General features: G+C 31.4%; 3 protein-coding genes across 3 annotated transcripts in view; 2 read left to right on the top strand and 1 right to left on the bottom strand.

Moving 5' to 3' along the window:
• LOC109609633 (inactive dipeptidyl peptidase 10) overlaps positions 1 to 18,186 on the top strand; it is a 187,205-nt gene that overhangs the window by 910 nt on the left and 168,109 nt on the right. The window lies entirely within an intron of this gene.
• LOC109595886 (ejaculatory bulb-specific protein 3) overlaps positions 1 to 18,186 on the bottom strand; it is a 117,866-nt gene that overhangs the window by 38,960 nt on the left and 60,720 nt on the right. The gene's annotated exons all lie outside the window — the stretch shown is intronic.
• Positions 10,967 to 12,078, top strand: LOC109605547 (serine/threonine-protein phosphatase 6 catalytic subunit-like). The gene is made up of 2 exons (XM_049961321.1): positions 10,967 to 11,053; positions 11,109 to 12,078. The coding sequence occupies exon 2, from the start codon at positions 11,119 to 11,121 to the stop codon at positions 12,031 to 12,033; it is 915 nt and encodes a 304-aa protein (XP_049817278.1). The 5' UTR covers positions 10,967 to 11,053; positions 11,109 to 11,118; the 3' UTR covers positions 12,034 to 12,078.

Here is an 18,186-nt window from a genome sequence, read left to right as displayed (position 1 = left end):
CAAAAAATTGGAAAAAGGTTATTGTAAATTTACTTAAGACAAATATTAAGATAATGTTTCAAACGAACATTTTGAATAAAACTGTAAACAAAATTACGTATATAAGGTAATAAATCAACTGGAAGTAAAAGTTTATTTGTTTGATACTGAAGTTAATTAATTATACTATAGATAAACCAAAAAATAGTACAGTAACAACTGAAATTTAATAAAATTTATAAATGACAGTGTACTTTTTAATATGCAAAATACATACCATTCCACAATTCATTTAAAATTGGCCACTTTGACCTCAAAACTATAAAAATCATGACAAAATATTTGCTTAAAAATTTCAACACTTAACTATTTTTAGTTTTCAACACTATGAATGAATGATATTCCTGATATTTCGAAAGTTTATGGTTTCTTAAATGCTTATTTTGAAGCAAGTGACACAAATATCTATTTTGTATATATTTATATACACTAAACACATAAATTTATAAAAATAATAATTATAAACTTGAAACAAGCTGAAGAAAATATTTTGAATAAAAATGTTTAATTTATTTTATTTGTAAATCCTTTCTTCGATCATCATTAATTAATTTCATTATTACATTATTATTTTGGTAAATTGGTTTTATTGTTAACGTTTTTTAATGTGATGGAGAATCCTTGAATTCCAGTCAGAGTATTTGAACAATGTGTTGCATTTTGACTTGAATTCAATTCAGGGCCCGTCAGTTCCATAAAATTTGATCAACGTCATTGAGAAATCGTACGTTCCTCCGCATTTCAATGCGAAATCGTAAATTACTTGGTAACCATCAATGTATATCATTACTTATGTGTGTTGTATATTCAATTATATAAAAGAGGATTATAAATAAAATATTCTAAACACTTTTTATTACATTATTTAATTAATGTAATTTAGCCTTCCATTACTTGTAATCAATGTAAGAAACATAAAATTACAATTAATGTTAAATTAAGTGCTTCTTGTAAATTTATTTACATTTTTACGCAAAATTTAAATTTATTGACTTATAACATAATTTCTATGTAAATTTGTATATTTACGACTGTTAAAAGGACCTTTTTAATAAATTTAGAGCACTTTTATGCTTAATTTAACGATGCAGTATAAATTAAACTGGTCTATGCACAATTAAAATAAATAATTCATTTAATTTACAGCGCACATTAATTGGTTATGTGAAATTATATTAATGCAAAACTGATGAAAGTGATATTACACGTTTGACGCACAAAATAGTCGATTTAATTGACTTAAATTTATGGACCATTAAACATGGGAAATAAAAAAAAACAACTGTAAGTCTAAAAGAATTTTAAATAGACAATTAAGAGGAGACTTCAAAGTGGAATCCTCAAGTTTTACACTTAATTGGACCTATGTTGACATAATTTTTAACGAAGTTTGCATAACTTTTTGGTCTGCTGCAGTTCGGCTCGCCGAAAAAATTCAACGAACTAAACCGCCACGATTTTATTAAACTAAGATGTTTTTTTTTTTGTGTCCAAATTAAACTATTAAAGTAAGTGTGAAATTTAATGTAAAACAATTTAAGGGAAAAACCGGCGTTTCGGCCAACTTACAGGCCAGATGTTAGGCGGTTAGCAAATTAAATTCGCCCCCAAATTAAATGATATAAAAGCAACTTGAACAAATTTTGTTCCGTACTAAACTGAGCGAAAATATTTTGCTTTGTTCCGTGCAAAGTGTCCACATTAAATTAGCTAAAAATACTTAATACATTTTAATGACTCACTCACTTGAATAACCGGTGTAATTAATTTAGTGACTTGATTCAATTATGCCGTCTACGCGTTCATTAAACAATTAACAACAATTATTGTATAAGGTAATAGAGGTTATTGATTGTCCAGGCACAATTAATATCCTGAATTTAATCGTATAACTTGAGGACTTTGATTTGTTTCGTATTAAATTAGCAAGTTTCAAATAAAATTATTAAACTGACTGTGAAATTTAATGGAACAAGATTTAAGGAGAAGCCACCCTTTTGGTTAGCTTACATGCCAGATGCTACGCAGCTAGCAAATTACGGATACCCTTCCAAATTAAATTGTATGACTCGAACGAATTTTCTGTTTTTGTTAAGCCGGTTAAATGTGTCAAATAAGTAATAATAACAATTTCCAAACGTGCACAATTCACGGGCAATTTAAATTTTATGGGTGTTTGTATTGATATGTCAGTACAAATATTCCGCAAACTTTGTCTAGCATTTCGTTTATCCTGTAGATTTTCCGCGCTGTCAATATACATTTACATGCAACAATTCCCCGCCAATGTTGTAAAAGTGTGTTCGAAGCTGTAACATATTCGGAAATTGGGATTTAAACTTTGTTGGTCTGTTTAACATATAGAACACGGGAAGTTTGCGTTGAGGAAACTTCGCCGATAAATCCGTACGATTCAAATATTTATTATAATTTAAAAGGAATAAGGGGATTAGTCAAATACAAATAAGGTAAAAATGTAATTTTTTTCAATATGAAGGGAATCTTCATCTTCCGTGGAGATTTCGCCCCAATTGAATTTTAAATGAATATGCAGATATGATTATAAAATCTACGCCAACAAATTATCGATAAAATATTTCCAATTTTCCGTATCATTTACTTTATGTTTTACCGCGATCTAATATAAACTCTTGGCTCGGAACCATCGATAAACTATTTAACGATATACTGTGAAATATACATTCTGAATAACGAAACTTCCCTAGGGCAAAGTTATAAAAGTTTTAAAATACTAAATTTTTATGATTTTACCAACAATTTAATCTACATTTTAACATTTTTCAACCCACAAGTTTTGCGACCTTTCAGTGGCTTTTCATTACTTTTTCTCTAAAATTAATCCAAATAATAAAGAAGTCGTTTTGTTTAAAATTCATCAAAAGTACCGAATGATTCCAGAAAGTAGTAAACAGAGGAACAATGGCCACTTCATAAAATATAAATTATTGGTCTCCGGAGTGGCGTTATAAAGTATTTTTATCAGACGGCAAGTTGTCCGCCCTTTATTTTTATTTACACCAACAATTTTATTAGCTTTTAATGTGTTTCCAGGATAATTTGTAAAGTTTTCTAATAATTTCTTGGTCGTTAGCATCATAAGGAGTACATAATTGACATCCAACTGGGATAAATAAACCGTCATTCTTCTTCACACACCTAAAAACTGAACCAAGTTCGGGCATAAACATGTCAGAGTCAATATTTGGGCTCTGTTGATTTTCCTCTTTCTAATTAAACATGATTATGATATAAAAGCTGACATCACGCGGCCAGTTTTTGTTCTGTCTGATATTCCCAGACAAATTTATTACAGGAACTGCTGAACTATATACATATACTACAATGGATTAATTCCGTGATTAATAGCTCCAGGGTAGAAATTGTGTCTGCTGGTTATAGTTGTTTTATATCCAACGAACAATAACTGTTTAAACTCCATGTTTTTCATGGTATTTATCGTTAGACGTTTTATTTATTCCGGTGCTAAAAGTTACGTTGCTTTTGATGTCCAATAATAACAAAAATTGAACGAACAAATGGTTTTGAAAATAAAATAAGTTCTGTTGATTATACAAATTGCAGCATATAAAATAACTTGACATTAAATATGGAGTGATTCGTCAGAGAAATTTTGATTAATTTTCAAAGTTCTGTTAATCGTTATATAAGATTTGTTATCACACTGAATCATATAAGTATTATTAAATTTTGCCTAAAATTCTGGACCTATATTTACTTAGTTAATTCTTTTTAACTTTGCACACTAAAATGTCTGTATTAGTAACAACTTTAATGTTGGAAAGTTCATTCTTGGAACGTACGTTAACAAAAGAATATTCAGTCTAAGAGTTATCAATAGTATTCTAAAATATTATACAGGATATTTTTTTTGGAATGGTCATAAAATTTTCATATTATTCGAGGCAGAATTTACCCTATTTGAAATGCTGTGGCAGATCTTATAGTTAAAGTTAAAGTAATTAAAATTATAGTGGTTTGTGTAATTTTTGTGATGTAAATTTTCTATCTAAAATATTCCGAAATATTCATTTATACATATTCGAATCATTTGTCCAATATGAAATTTGAAACCATTCAAAGTACGCTTGTAACAATTCGTGATTTGTCACATATTTAGTAATATTTCTGTAAATGTTCATTTTAAGTGTAGGATACGCTGTATTTCAACATTCAATTGAAGTGAAAATTTTATAGTGTTTCCATTTGAAAAATGTAAATCATTTGCCTTTGAAGTGGCAAAAAATTAAAAGAAAATACCACCCTATACATCTCATTTCAAATATAGACTATTCTCTATTTATTTCTATATTTTATACGTTATTTTTGCTTCTAGCCTGATTTGGTTGGCCAAAGAAATAGCCCATTCAGATATAATTACGTTTTGTGGCACTATTTTATAACATTGAATGACTCACTTCCAGTGGGAAGAAAGAAACATTGCATTCCATACAAAAGGGAAATAATAATTAACATGAAAATTCAAGGTCTAAATGTTACTGACGTCGCTAAAAGCTTAAGATGCTTTCGGAAAATGGTTTACAATGTTATTAAGAATTATGAAACAACACATTCATTTGAAAATATAATAAGAAAACGTCATAACAAAACCTACTTATTTTATAGCCAGTGAAATTGGAAAAACCAGTAAACGAAATTCTTACTTATCTTCTAGGCAAATAAAAAATAATTTAATTGAGTCATACAATACCAGTGTGTCTAGTAGAACAATCAAAACTCGACTGAATGAAAATACCAGCTAGGATGTATTTCAGTAAAGAAATCATTGCTATCAAAAAAGAAGTTTGTATAAAAATATATTAATTATCCTCCAGAATTTTGGAGTGTGAATCCAATTTTAGACAATAGGATAGGGTAATAAATAATACGTTCGTCATCTTCCAAATAAAAGTTTTTACCTTAGATACACTACAAAAAAGTCCAGATCTAAATCCAATTGAAAACTTATGGAACGACAAGTTTCGATTGAAACTCCAAAAATCATCAATTTTGGATGAATTGTGCTTATTAATTGAATTAAAAAAGTACAAATAATTCTAAAAATAATATAGTGTAATTATTTTAAATAAAATATAAAAAAATAATTGCCTTTGATTAGAGGTGAGCATTTTGTAATTAACAATAAATAGTTATGTATGCTATTTCTCGACCAACATTGTATTTATATACAGGGTGTTTCATAACTTACCCGAAATTTTTTAACCAGATACGCACTTCTAAATAATAAGTCGATTTCTTGAAAAAAATTCTAATTAGTCCAACAGAAAATGAGGTAAAAAAGTTTGTAACAAACCCTGTTCAGTTAAGTTTTCTCCCTTGACCTGCAAGTAAAGTCGGGCCCGTCTTATCCAATTTCGTCGCAATAGTTCCAACGTTCCTCTTTGCTGCTGTTCCCGGGGACGCAGATTATGGGCAGCCGTTGTGATCCTCACGCAATTCACCGATATTTTGTACTTCCGTACGGTATACTTCGGTTGAAACAACAAAAAACCAGATAAAAATTGTTTGGGTTACAATAATTGAAAATATTAAGAAGTAAACGCTGTATAAAAAGTACAAGAACAAGGTTTTTTTAAGAAATCGATTATTTAGATTATCTGGTTAAACAATTTCGGATAAGTTATGTATTTTATTACTTTACGTTACAGCTGTAACCAAAATTGAAACCTCCTTTAACTAATGAAGGAGTTAGATGAATCATCCTGGGGTACTATTGATGGTCCAACAATTTATAAATAAAACTTGGCATTGGCAGCTAGAAATGTAAGCTCAACGTAAAATTTATTCGATAAAAATCAATAATATATTCATCAAACATTTAAATGCCTGTGATAAAAAATATGTACTATAATTGGCTTACAATAATGTCGTTTTTTCACGCACTCAAAGTCCTTGAATATTAAGTAATACGATAATAAGCTAAAACAAAAACATATAAAAGTTGTTCACAAAATTAAACGCTGCGAGCATCGGACAGAAGTTCATTCAGAATTTTATATGAATCAGTTTTGTCTCTTTTTTTCTGACAAACTTCCAGCTTCGGACCGAAACTAAATCACAATCTTACAATGTCGAGCTGTCGCTCGGTGCCGTTTAATTTTACATCGAGCTTTCGCATTTCCTCATTATTTTTAATCGATCCAAATTATTCCTTACTGCGTATCAACCACGACTGTTTCAATTCGTACGATTTCTACGACTACAAATGCATATATACGTAGGTGTTGCTGTCCAACATTTACATGTATAATCGATTAATTTAAATAACCGACTTACATTTACGTTTCACCATTAAATATTTTATTAAGGAACTTTGATTATCACACATGAACATTCCGGGGTTTGACAGCGACCATTATTGTTATGTACAAATATTGTTCGGCATTTGAATTATTACGTGGACATGTACACTTTGCACTGTTACACGCCGTATTCGATCCTATTAGCGGATCCAGCGTCGAATTAAACTGTTAAATCATACTTGTACATTAGCGTAATGCGTTTCCAATAGCCACCGCAGTTTAGTCAGCCAACGCGAAAATTTATAGAGGCGTTTTCCGAGATGTTTTCCTAGCGTCGTTATGGCGTGTCATGCCAAGCAAATGGAAAACCCCAATTCTACGATTCATATCGTTTTATAAATATAAGGCCAAGGGAAAAAAAACGCGGCCCGATATCGGACCCCGGATCTCCGCGGTTTACGCTAACTCCTTAAAGATGGGGGTCGTTAGTTTTTAACGCGTTCGCTCTCGACGACTCCTGGCCTATTTTCGTTTTTTAAATAAAACAAACAAAAACGTAAGCTGAAATGTACATTAACGTGTCAAGGAACAATATATTTATAATTGTATAACAGTCATGTATCGAAATTAATAATCAACCTGTATATTCTAGTTGGAATTTGTTGGTTTGGTATTTTATTCATTTTTCAAGGGAACTATTATCACTGTATCACATTTACATTATTTAACATTTAGCAAATTATTTTGCCTCTAGTTGAGTATGCTCTTTGTTTTCCTTCGTGATTGTAAAATTAGTAGCAGTAGCAATGGTATAACTATGGAACAATAGGATCGTATAGTTCATAAAGGAATATGTGTGTGTAGTATCGAATTGTTTCCATTACCTGTAATCCATGAAACAAACCTCAAATACCACAACTGTGACTCCTAAGAATAATTAGAAATGTTAAACCACAAATAGTTAAACCTCTTTATATATAAAATTACTTATAACTTGTTTAATCAACTTAGAGTGCCTTTGTGTTTAATTTAACGATGCAGTATAAATTAAAGTAGTCTGTGAACAAGAAAATAAAATAAAAATACACTTTAATTTATAGTACAAATTAATAAATTGTAATGTACATATAAAGTGAAGGAAAAAATGCCAACTATTATTGAAAAAAATATTTAATACCGATAAAATTTTAAATATATACCAAACCGAAATAAATATCTTTGATAATGATAATTTTTCATTAGAGGTTTATAAAGAACTAAAAGAAATATCAATCTGAAATATCGTAATATGAATATTTTATGGTGGTTCCAATTGAAAAAAGAAAGATTAACATTTATGTCAATGAAAAAAGTTAGCAGAAATACCAAATCCTTTGTATATGTTTATTTATTCTATAAAATACTTTAAACTTCTAATAAATCAGTTAGGAACATCATTCTCGCCTACTATTATTCATTTTTTAGATTTAGAAAGTTTAGTAGGAGTTCCATTTGATTTATAAATAGATAAAAATATAAATGAAACTACCAAACACCCTGTGTATTGTTTAATGTATACTGAAAACTTTATGATGAATCCATTTGAAAATAAAGTTATTAACTTCTTATTAATCAGTTTAAATCATCATTCTGGGCTATTATTGTTTATTTTTTAGATTTCTATAAATATTATTGCATTTATAAATTTTACCCAAATAACTATAATACTGCCTTGAGTATAGATAAAATTCGATAGTAGTTCCATTTGACTTATAAAGTGGTAAAAATACAAATGAAACTGCCAAACACCCTGTATATTATTTGATGTCAATACTGATGAAAATTTTATGGTGGATCTATTTGAAAAAAATTATTAACATTTAAATTAGAAAAAAAATTAGTGGAAATACCAAATCCTCTGTATATATTTATATATTCTATAAACTAAACTATAAACTTCTAATTAATCAGTTAAGAACATCATTCTGGGATACTATTGTTTATTTTCCAGATTCCTATAAATATTATTGAATCTATAAATTTTACACAAATTCTAGACCAATAACATTGCGTTGAATAAGGCTAAAATTTGGTGGTAGTTCCATTCGACTTAAAAGGGGTAATAATATAAATGGAAATACCAAACACCATGTATATTATTTTGGAATACTGATGACGTCATTCATCATAATCCTTTTTCTTAACATTATTTTTTGATATTACAATTGTTGGTTTCACAGACATTTTAGTTAATCACTCCATGATGGATAGGGTTCCACTAGTTAGACGAACAAAGATTCAACAGATTTAACAGATTATGTACTCTATGTTTTACTAACGCTAAGTATTATCAAATTTGGAAAAATCAATATATCTTTCTTATTGATTCAATATGGAAGTTTAATAAGAGACTTATCAAATATAGATGGAGTTTTTACTACATATTAATGGATCATAAAATTCTTCTACTATTCTTCATTGAATAAAATGAAATATTAGCTTTTTTGCATGTAAATTATGAGAAAAAAAATAGAAACACCAAGCGCCAATATACTAATAATGACATCTGGTATGATAATATTTATCTATATCAAGAATAAACTGGGCAACATTTCAATTGTTTTACGGACATGCTAGTTAGTCCATGAAAAATTAAATATCTCAAAAACAATTGGAAAGACCTTCTAAAGAATCAATTAGGAAAATAATTCTGTAAAATAAATAGATCAAATTATTAGTAAAAAATTTAAATGAGAAAAATTGTGTCACAATCTGAATCAACATAAAAAAGAAATGTGAAAATTGGATACAAAAACTTGGCTGTTTTTAGGCCATCAACATTCGTTTGAACAGTTGAATGAAGAAGTTGAATTATTTACTGGTTTAAACCCGTCCGCAAATTACGACATACCGGATCTAGATGGATTCGTGGCCGTGAGCAAATTGGAGCTATTAAAGTTTTTACGGCTTCCCTAAGATTCCTCCAACAGTTGTTATTATTCAGAGTGATAAGGAAAGTGGGCGAGTCCCATAAAAAGAATAACTCAACCGGGGGGCCCCGTTGGAACGGCTTAATATCGTCCAAAAGCCCTGTTCGGGAGATCAGATAGGACCTAATATAGTTTTGAGGTGTGTGTAAGTTGAATTTTAGCTGGAGGAAAAGCTCCGGATTCCCCGCGATCTTAACCCCTGTTATACGACGACCGTAATACATTAAATGTTTAAACGGTCGACGTCGACTGCCTTCGCGATTTGCAAAATTATAATGAGATTATTATGTTTTTGAGCAGTCTCGGCCCTTTCGCCGGTGACCAGGACCTGTGTTTAATTTATAGGGTTCATAGTCAAATTGGTCTGATAAAGGGCGTCCTACATTAAACAATGTAAAAACCGTTTAATTATGGATAATAATGGCTTGGGAAATTGGTCAATTTACTGATGGTCCAAAATTGAAGTCTACGTTGTTTTTTTCGTAGCACCCCGAAAATTACTCGATCTCAGATTAGGGCAAACAAAATTGTGCTCCCTCGATTTAATTTAACGACGTGAATATTTTATTAATCCAGAAAATTAAACAATTGCGAGATTGAGTTTTTGAGTGAGTGATCGTTGTATAAGTAACCTTAGGGCACCGACTTTATGCGGTGTTTAATTCGACAGGGTTTTATGGACAAATCGGAACGACAAAGGTTGGAAAATTGACTCGCAGGAATATTTAACGAGGAAACTGTTCAACTATTTATAAAACAAGATGGGACAAGATGAGACTATGCAGTTTATGTAAACTGAACTTGTATGCAAATTTAAACAATGCTGGTCAAGATGTCTAAACACTTAAATCAATTTGAGTTACTTATATGTAAGGTTTATTTGCCATTCTATCAAATGTTTAAGACTAACGCCAACAGCTGCGGTTGCATAAACCAAAATTAGTTGACAATTTCCAACCAATCGATGAACCTTTAATGAACAATTAATTTTACTGGGTTCCTCCGTGATTAAATTTATGCATATTGGTAAATAATAGCTTCAATATTAATCTATATGGAATTAAATTAATTATAACATAACGATTTTCACAAGTTAAAAATGCTCACACCTTTTAGAAATCTTACTCCATTATCTCGACTTTACTTTCAAGCAACATCTGAATGTAAACTTTCTTATAACGTTCCAATTAAAAACTCCTGAACTTTGATATTTCGCAACAGTGCCATTGTGTCTAGTTCCAGCCTTCCAGGTATCATTCTGAAAGTTTGCATTTAGTGACTCGCTGATGATTGGACCCATTTTGCACTACGTATTGTGGTAAAAGGAAGACTCATTCATGCATTCAACTCCGCCCCAGTTTTTTATGTTGCCGGTTTCGTTGCTTTCTAAGTTTTTTATATCACTGAGGCGCAGCTCTATTATGTGACAGTCGGTGTTATTCAAACTATAAATGGGAGCAAATGCGCCAGTTTATGCAAAAATATTTAAACAACAAAGAAAATTTTGAAATGGCCTTTTATTTAATTATTATGATTGAAGAACTTCACCCAAGTTTAAATATAGATAGAAATGATTTAATACTCTATCCTTTCTTTAAACGTTCTTAGTTAAATGTCATTTTTGATTAGACAATATATATATATACATATATATATGTCATTACTTTTACTGTGTTATTAACGCCCTGTTCCAATTTAGGATGCTTAGGGTTATTTATCAGTATTTTTTCTAATAAATCGTTGGTGAGTATTTTATACGTTTTACATGAGTGCAGTGACTGAATCTTTATTTAATTAGAAGTCAATACATGTCTCCAAATTTAGACCGATGGTTAGAGCTTGCAAAAACCTGCAAGTACCTCCCTGAAAGCGACTTGAAGCAATTATGTAATATCGTCAGCAACATACTGTTGGAGGAGTCCAACCTTCAGCCAATTTTTACGCCGGTGACGGTGGTGGGCGACATACACGGCCAATATTACGACCTGGAGGAGCTCTTCCGTCTCGGCGGCCAAGTTCCAGACACAAGCTATGTGTTCCTTGGCGACTACGTCGACAGAGGTTACTACAGTCTGGAAACGCTGACCAGACTCCTGACATTGAAGGCCAAATACCCGGACAAGATCGTGCTGCTCAGAGGCAACCACGAATGTAAACGCATCACCCAGGTCTACGGTTTCTACGACGAGTGCCTGAGTAAGTACTGCAACGTAAACGCCTGGAAGTACTGCTGCGAAGTGTTCGACCTGTTACCACTTGCGGCGATAATAGACGAGAACATATTATGCGTCCACGGCGGTCTGAGTCCCAACATCAACACGCTGGACCAGATCCGCGTGCTCGAGAGGAACCAGGAAATACCGCACAAAGGGCCGTTATGCGATCTCGTTTGGTCGGACCCGGAGGAAGTGGATCTTTGGGATAGCAGTCCCAGGGGAGCCGGCCATCTATTCGGGTCCAAGGTGACGCACGACTTCTTGCACATCAACAAGCTGTCTCTAATATGCCGAGCCCATCAACTGGTCCACGAAGGCTACAAGTACTCGTTCGATGGTAAACTGGTCACCGTTTGGTCCGCGCCCAATTATTGCTATCGTTGCGGTAACATCGCCAGCATTTTCAATTTCAAGACTGCGACCGACGTGGAGCCGAAGTTGTTTACTGCTGTGCCCGATTCTGAGAGGGTCATACCTTCATTTAATATGTGTCCATATTTTTTATAAATTGAATAAGTGATCAAATTTAGATAAAGTCTTATTTTTTCTGTACTTGTTTGTTTTAACTTTTAAGTTGGTAATAATGTGAAATTTCCAATTAACTAAACTTAGTAGAAGGCACACAACGATTATGCTCGTAGATTAACTCGCATAAAAATCTACCCGGTTCGAATCCTTTAATCCGAAAAGTAGCAAGCATAAATAAAATTTTAATTGAATGCCAACCGTAAACACTACGTCGTATTTAAGCAACTTTTGTGTATTCTCGAGCTTACTTAAAAAAGTATATTTTATTACGTCTCAGGATGGCCCAATCTCTTCAGAAAAATATATTTGCTTCCAAAGTACCGGTTTAATTTAATTTTTCCTTCTAGGCGCGTTGTTTAAAAGTTTTAATTGCTGTTTAAGAAAAGTTACCTGCAACTTACTGTTTCGTGACGATTTTATTTTTTTGCCCCTCGTGTAACTGCACTTGCCCAAAATTTTAAACGAGTCCTCTGTTTTTGTATTTATGGAAGTTAATTAAAACTGTAAAAACATTTGTAATATTTTAATTAATACCACTGTGATTATAGCCAATGATTAATAACGTCAATCCATTCAGTTCATGACAAATTGATCCATTTTTATTTATGACCCTAGCTGGATATTGTTTGGATTAAGATTTCAATTCAACGATAATTGACACTCAAAAAGCCCTTAATGGCGCACTCAAATACGAATCAATTACAAACTGATAAAAGAACAGTTTAGGAAAAGGGAAAGCTGGAAACAGATGGTCGGATACCTTACTTCAATAAAACGGAAGCAATGTTTTACTTCTAATCGAGCTAATGAATTGATTGTTTGAGGTTGTTTTGGAAAATTCATTTCCATCACTTGATCTTGATTTGCGGGGTCGACAGAAACCCCAATAAATTAGAACCATCGAATAAACAATAAGCTAAAACATGTAAATTAAATACGACACAATTTACATAAAATGTAGGATTAAAGAGATTACAAGGGAATAAAGTACATTTTTCATAAAACCGGAGGATGAAAAAAGGCGAACATGAAAACGAAACATTTACGGTAAACGCACAATAGAATAAAATTAAAATCGTGATTTTTAAAATTCAGCTTTCAGCCTACACTCGTTACTTTGTCCTCGACAAGAAGGCTAAAAGAAATAACGACAGAAGAAATAAATGATCCGATTTGTATTCACAAACCATTATTCTAAATTATGTCTGAACATACTTAAGAAAATCGCCTTGTTGCATTTAGATTGGTGAAATGAAGTTTTTCAGGCAACGGTTTACAAAATCAACACAATTTCAGCGCAAATTCGAAACGCCGCCTTTGTATTAAACAACAATGCAGTGACACAAGTACTTCACAAATAATTTAAACTTAATGGAATTGTGGAGACAGGTTGATGGTACAAAGAAACTATTCGGAAAACTGCCATAAGCTTATTTGCTCTATTAATATTGCACAAAAATGTAACGTTTATGGTTTATAACTTCATAACGTTTATTTAGCAACAGTCACGGTAAAATCAGCAGTTGCGTGGTAATTTTTTAAAATTTTTTAGTGGCGGATAACTTATCACACATACATAAATTTGCTTAATAATAGTTGAGTCTTTGACGCCGTAAACAACGTGATGTGAATATAAAACAAGCCTCAGCACCATTACTTCTTCAAGTCGCTCATAAACTTAATGAAAGAATCGATCTTTAAACACGATCCCTGCGAAGACAAAAGCGTGTTTATAAATATTCCGTTATTAAACAGGTCTTAATGGAGATTCATTTGTGTGTAATTTTAAACAGGATAACGAATATTTGCAGATAAAAAGGCAGACATGTCGCCCAGGTATATTGAATTTCTCGCGAGGATCGGCTCCTATCAATTATCTTCTTTCCATATTCCATACGTGATTTATGCCGGCCCGCCGTGAAAAGTCTGGCGGAACATTTTTTCGAATAGAAAATTCCGAACGTGCCTGAAATAATCCGGCAATAAGGGGGATTTATCCATTACAGTCAGAATCGCGATGGATCTGTTTCTGAAGCAGTCCGATTTATTGCCAGTCATTCATTACCCGATATCTTGACAGATTGAGTAAAACTGATAGCAAATCGACTTCTTTTACTGTAATTAGATTGTTTCCGGATGCTGCACACTCGTAAATAAATTGCTGGTGAAATTGAAAATTTTCCCAACGTTAAGTGCTTGCAAATAAATATTTTCCTTAAGGACGACCATTGAGGAAATGCAATAATTTAAAATTCTGTTTGAACTGAATGTAATTTGTGGCCGATAAAAGATTCCTTTTGGTTAATTTTTATGAGCATCTTGATGTAATTCCGGTTGGAAATAAAGCAAAACTCCTTTGGAACGAAACCACCGCAGATAATTTGGTGGTCTTTCGTGAGGTCTGTTTAATTCTTATCACGAAATTACCCCGAAATTACCTCTTACAATTCAATTCATGTACTCCAAAGCCTGGTGGGTGTATACGGTGAGTAATTTGAAAGCAAAAGGAGCTTAATAGTAAGAATAACCTTTTAGGATACATAGATCTCACGTAATAGTATGTAAAACTAGACTATCACAGGTAAAATACCGAGACACTAAAATCTAGAACAACGGAGAGCCTGAATATCGATTAGATGTCCCATTAAAAACAGATTCAATATTTGTAAATTTCAAACGAAATGGATAATTGAGTTGTCGTCGCGCGTCCTCATTCTTCTAGTCTACGGTTCTTAAAACACCCACGTGTATGTGCCCTGACAGCATGTCTTTATATCCAGCGATGACTAATGGAAGTCTGAGAACATCCTTTCATAAAAGATTCAGCCCAGACGCAGCATCCAGAACTGAGGACAATGCCGGTCCATAATAAAGAGCAGGAAGCTGGACAAGTCTCCGCGGAGAAAGAAATAGAAATCACCGTCTGGGTCCGGTTCGAAAAGCCGCCTAATTTCTCATGGGCTTTTCCTGTGTCTTCGACTGCGGGTCATGAGGGGAGAGAACGTTCAAAGGTGTACGGACGAATAAATAAACAAAACGGGGTCACGTTCAATTATTTCGGTGTGCGTATGGTAATTATTTGATGTACAATAATTCCGACCGGCACATACTGTAATGTAAATCATGCGAGATCTCGTGAGATTTCAGATAGATGTGCGTAAACAGAATACATCACCCATTAATGTCATAAATTTGTTGATATGTAAAGTGACTCCATAAATCAGTATTCGGTTATCTGATTTCACCAATAATTGAGTGTGATTTATATGAAGATCACTCCACCTTAACTAATTCCAGTTGCATCACACTAATTCCTAATTAATAGGGGTCAAGTATTCAAGTTTCAGTTTGCTTATCTCAGGGTGTTTTTACGCAAATCACCTCCTCAGAAACGATGCTGATAATTAATTTGAGGCAGAGATATGAATAACAATAACATCTTGAGAAATTGTGGATGATTCATTCCTGCACAATTCTGTAATCAAAACGTAACAGGAACTTGCATAAATTTGTATAGGAGCAGCTGTGATAAAATAATTTTTTGTAATGAAGACATTTGTAAGTGTAATATGTTTGAAGACAGCAAAAAATTACGCTATTTTTTATTTCAGAATAATATGTATTTTTCATATATGCATGTAACCATATTTTTATACGAATTTATTTTTGTCATATCTCAAAGTCGTCGTTTTAATGTGATTTACGACATTTTATTGTTAAATATAATTTTACAGAAATATTTTCCACATAATAGATGCACAGAAAACATAATGCAAAACATTTTATAGCTGCATATTTTCGTAATAAAGGATAATAAATTATTGTAATCATACAAAGTTTTTTATTCCAGTACAAATATTCCTTATATCAAGAATTATTTTTCTCGTGTGTTTGTGTATTTAAAAATATTAAGGTTTATTACCGCTATTCTCTTCAAGGGTAGAAGTAAATTTCAGTTACTTAGATACTGGTATATCTTTTTTATGGCTTCAGATTGTTTAGATCCTTTATAAATGTCATTCTTAGGTGAACATTTATTAAACATCACTTTGGACATTACACACCATAAAAATCAGAATACCAACGGCATTATATTTCAAAATAAGTTTTAATAAACAATATAATCTCCCGTATAAATTTAAAAAAAAATTAAACCGATAATAAAATTAATACCACCAAATTTTTTAATTAATTATTTAAAATTGAAGAAAATATTTTCTTTCTCTGCAGTTCTTTTTTTTCGAATCAGTACTTGTTCCACTGACAACTTCCACCCTCTTTGGAGTATGCTAAATATTTTACAAGAAATGCAATGTTGTTTATTTTTATGTCTATTAAGTATATACAAAAAAAAAAATAAAATAAATTTAAAATATTGATATGGAAATATTCTAATAATATTACTGATCAAAATAGTTTATATAATATAATATATTTAATCAAGGAAATCCAGTATGGTGAAACATTTAGATTAAGAAAATAATTCTATACAGTAAAAACCAAAATATTGATTAACTTGTGACTGAAAACCACTGAAAATTAAATTGTTGGTTAGATCTAATAGATATGAATAACAACAAAATTTTGAGAAATTGTGGATGATTTCATCCTGCACAAATTTGTAATCAAAACGTAACAGGAAGAACTTGCATAAATTTGTATAGGAGCAGCTGTGATAAAATAATTTTTTGTAATGAAGACATTTTTAAGTGTAATATGTTTGAAGACAGCAAAAAATTATTCATTTTTTATTTCAGAATAATATGTATTTTTCATATATGCATTATACGAATTTATTTTTGTCATATCTCAAAGTCGTCGTTTTAATATATGATTAACGACATTTTATTGTCAAATATAATTATACAGAGATATTTCTCCACATAATAGATGTACAGAAAATATAGTATACACAAAATATTTTATAGCTGCATATTTTCGTAAATCAATGTTAATAAATTATTATTATCACACAAAGTTTTTTATTCCAGTACAAATATTATTCCTTATTTCAAGAATTATTTTCCCCCTGTGTTTGTTGTATTTAAAAATATCAAGGTTTATTACCGCCATTTTCTTCAAGGATAGAAGTAAATTTCAGTTACTTAGATACTGATACATCTTTTTTATGGCTCCAGATTCTTTAGATCCTTTATAAATGTCATTCTTAGGTGAACATCCAACATCACTTTGGAAATTACACATGACAAAAATCAAAATAGTTCAAAATAAATTTTGATAAACAATGTAATCTCCTGCATTAAAAAAAAAACGTTATTGTGTTCCTCTACAGTTTTTCAATCAGTACTTGTTCTGCTGCAGCTTCCACCCTCTTTGGAGTATGCCAAACATTTTACAAGAAATATAATGTTATTCATTTTTATGTCTATTAAATATATATAAAAAAATAAAATAAATTTAAAATATTGACCTGCAAATATTCTACTAATATTACTGGTCAAAATATTTTCAATAATCCAGTATGGTGAACCATTTTAAATTTAAATAGATCAAGAAAATAATTCTATACAGTAAAAACCAAGATATTGATTAACTCGTGACTGAAAATCACTCAAAATTAAATTGCAGGTTAGATCTAATAGACAAAGTCTTATAACTGCACTTCATCAAAGAGGCAAATTGATTAAATCCTAAAATTAAACAATGAATGTTTAACGGCGCTGCAATTTTCAACAATATCACCATTTCTGTATCACATAACCGGCATTTAATTAAGTTTGCAGGGCCATTGTTTTAATTATTGTCGATGGTTTTGGAACACAATCAGAAAGTTGCAGTACATTCAATTAAATTTAATTATTAATACACTACATCAATGGTAAGTTGAAATTAAACCGAACAGAGATTTTCACGTGTTACTTCTTCACCTACTAGTTCCTTTCGCATGGATTGAGATGTTCCGGTCATTAGACAATGCAGGATTCTGTGGTAAATGTGCACAAAATAAACTCCGCCTGGAGCTGAACAGTTTTTCCTCAAAAAAAAAGAGGATATTAAACTTTCGGCCTTTATTCTCACCGTATTATCGTCGCCAGTTTCGTCGTAATGCCTAACAATACGGAATTTGGATTTGGAAACACAAGAGTAAATCCGCAAAAACACGAAAATGTG

Source organism: Aethina tumida, chromosome 1 (genome assembly GCF_024364675.1).
Source record: "Aethina tumida isolate Nest 87 chromosome 1, icAetTumi1.1, whole genome shotgun sequence".
Lineage (NCBI taxonomy): Eukaryota > Metazoa > Arthropoda > Insecta > Coleoptera > Nitidulidae > Aethina > Aethina tumida.
Note: the sequence above shows the minus strand (reverse complement) of the source record. Positions and strands in the feature narration are given on the sequence as shown.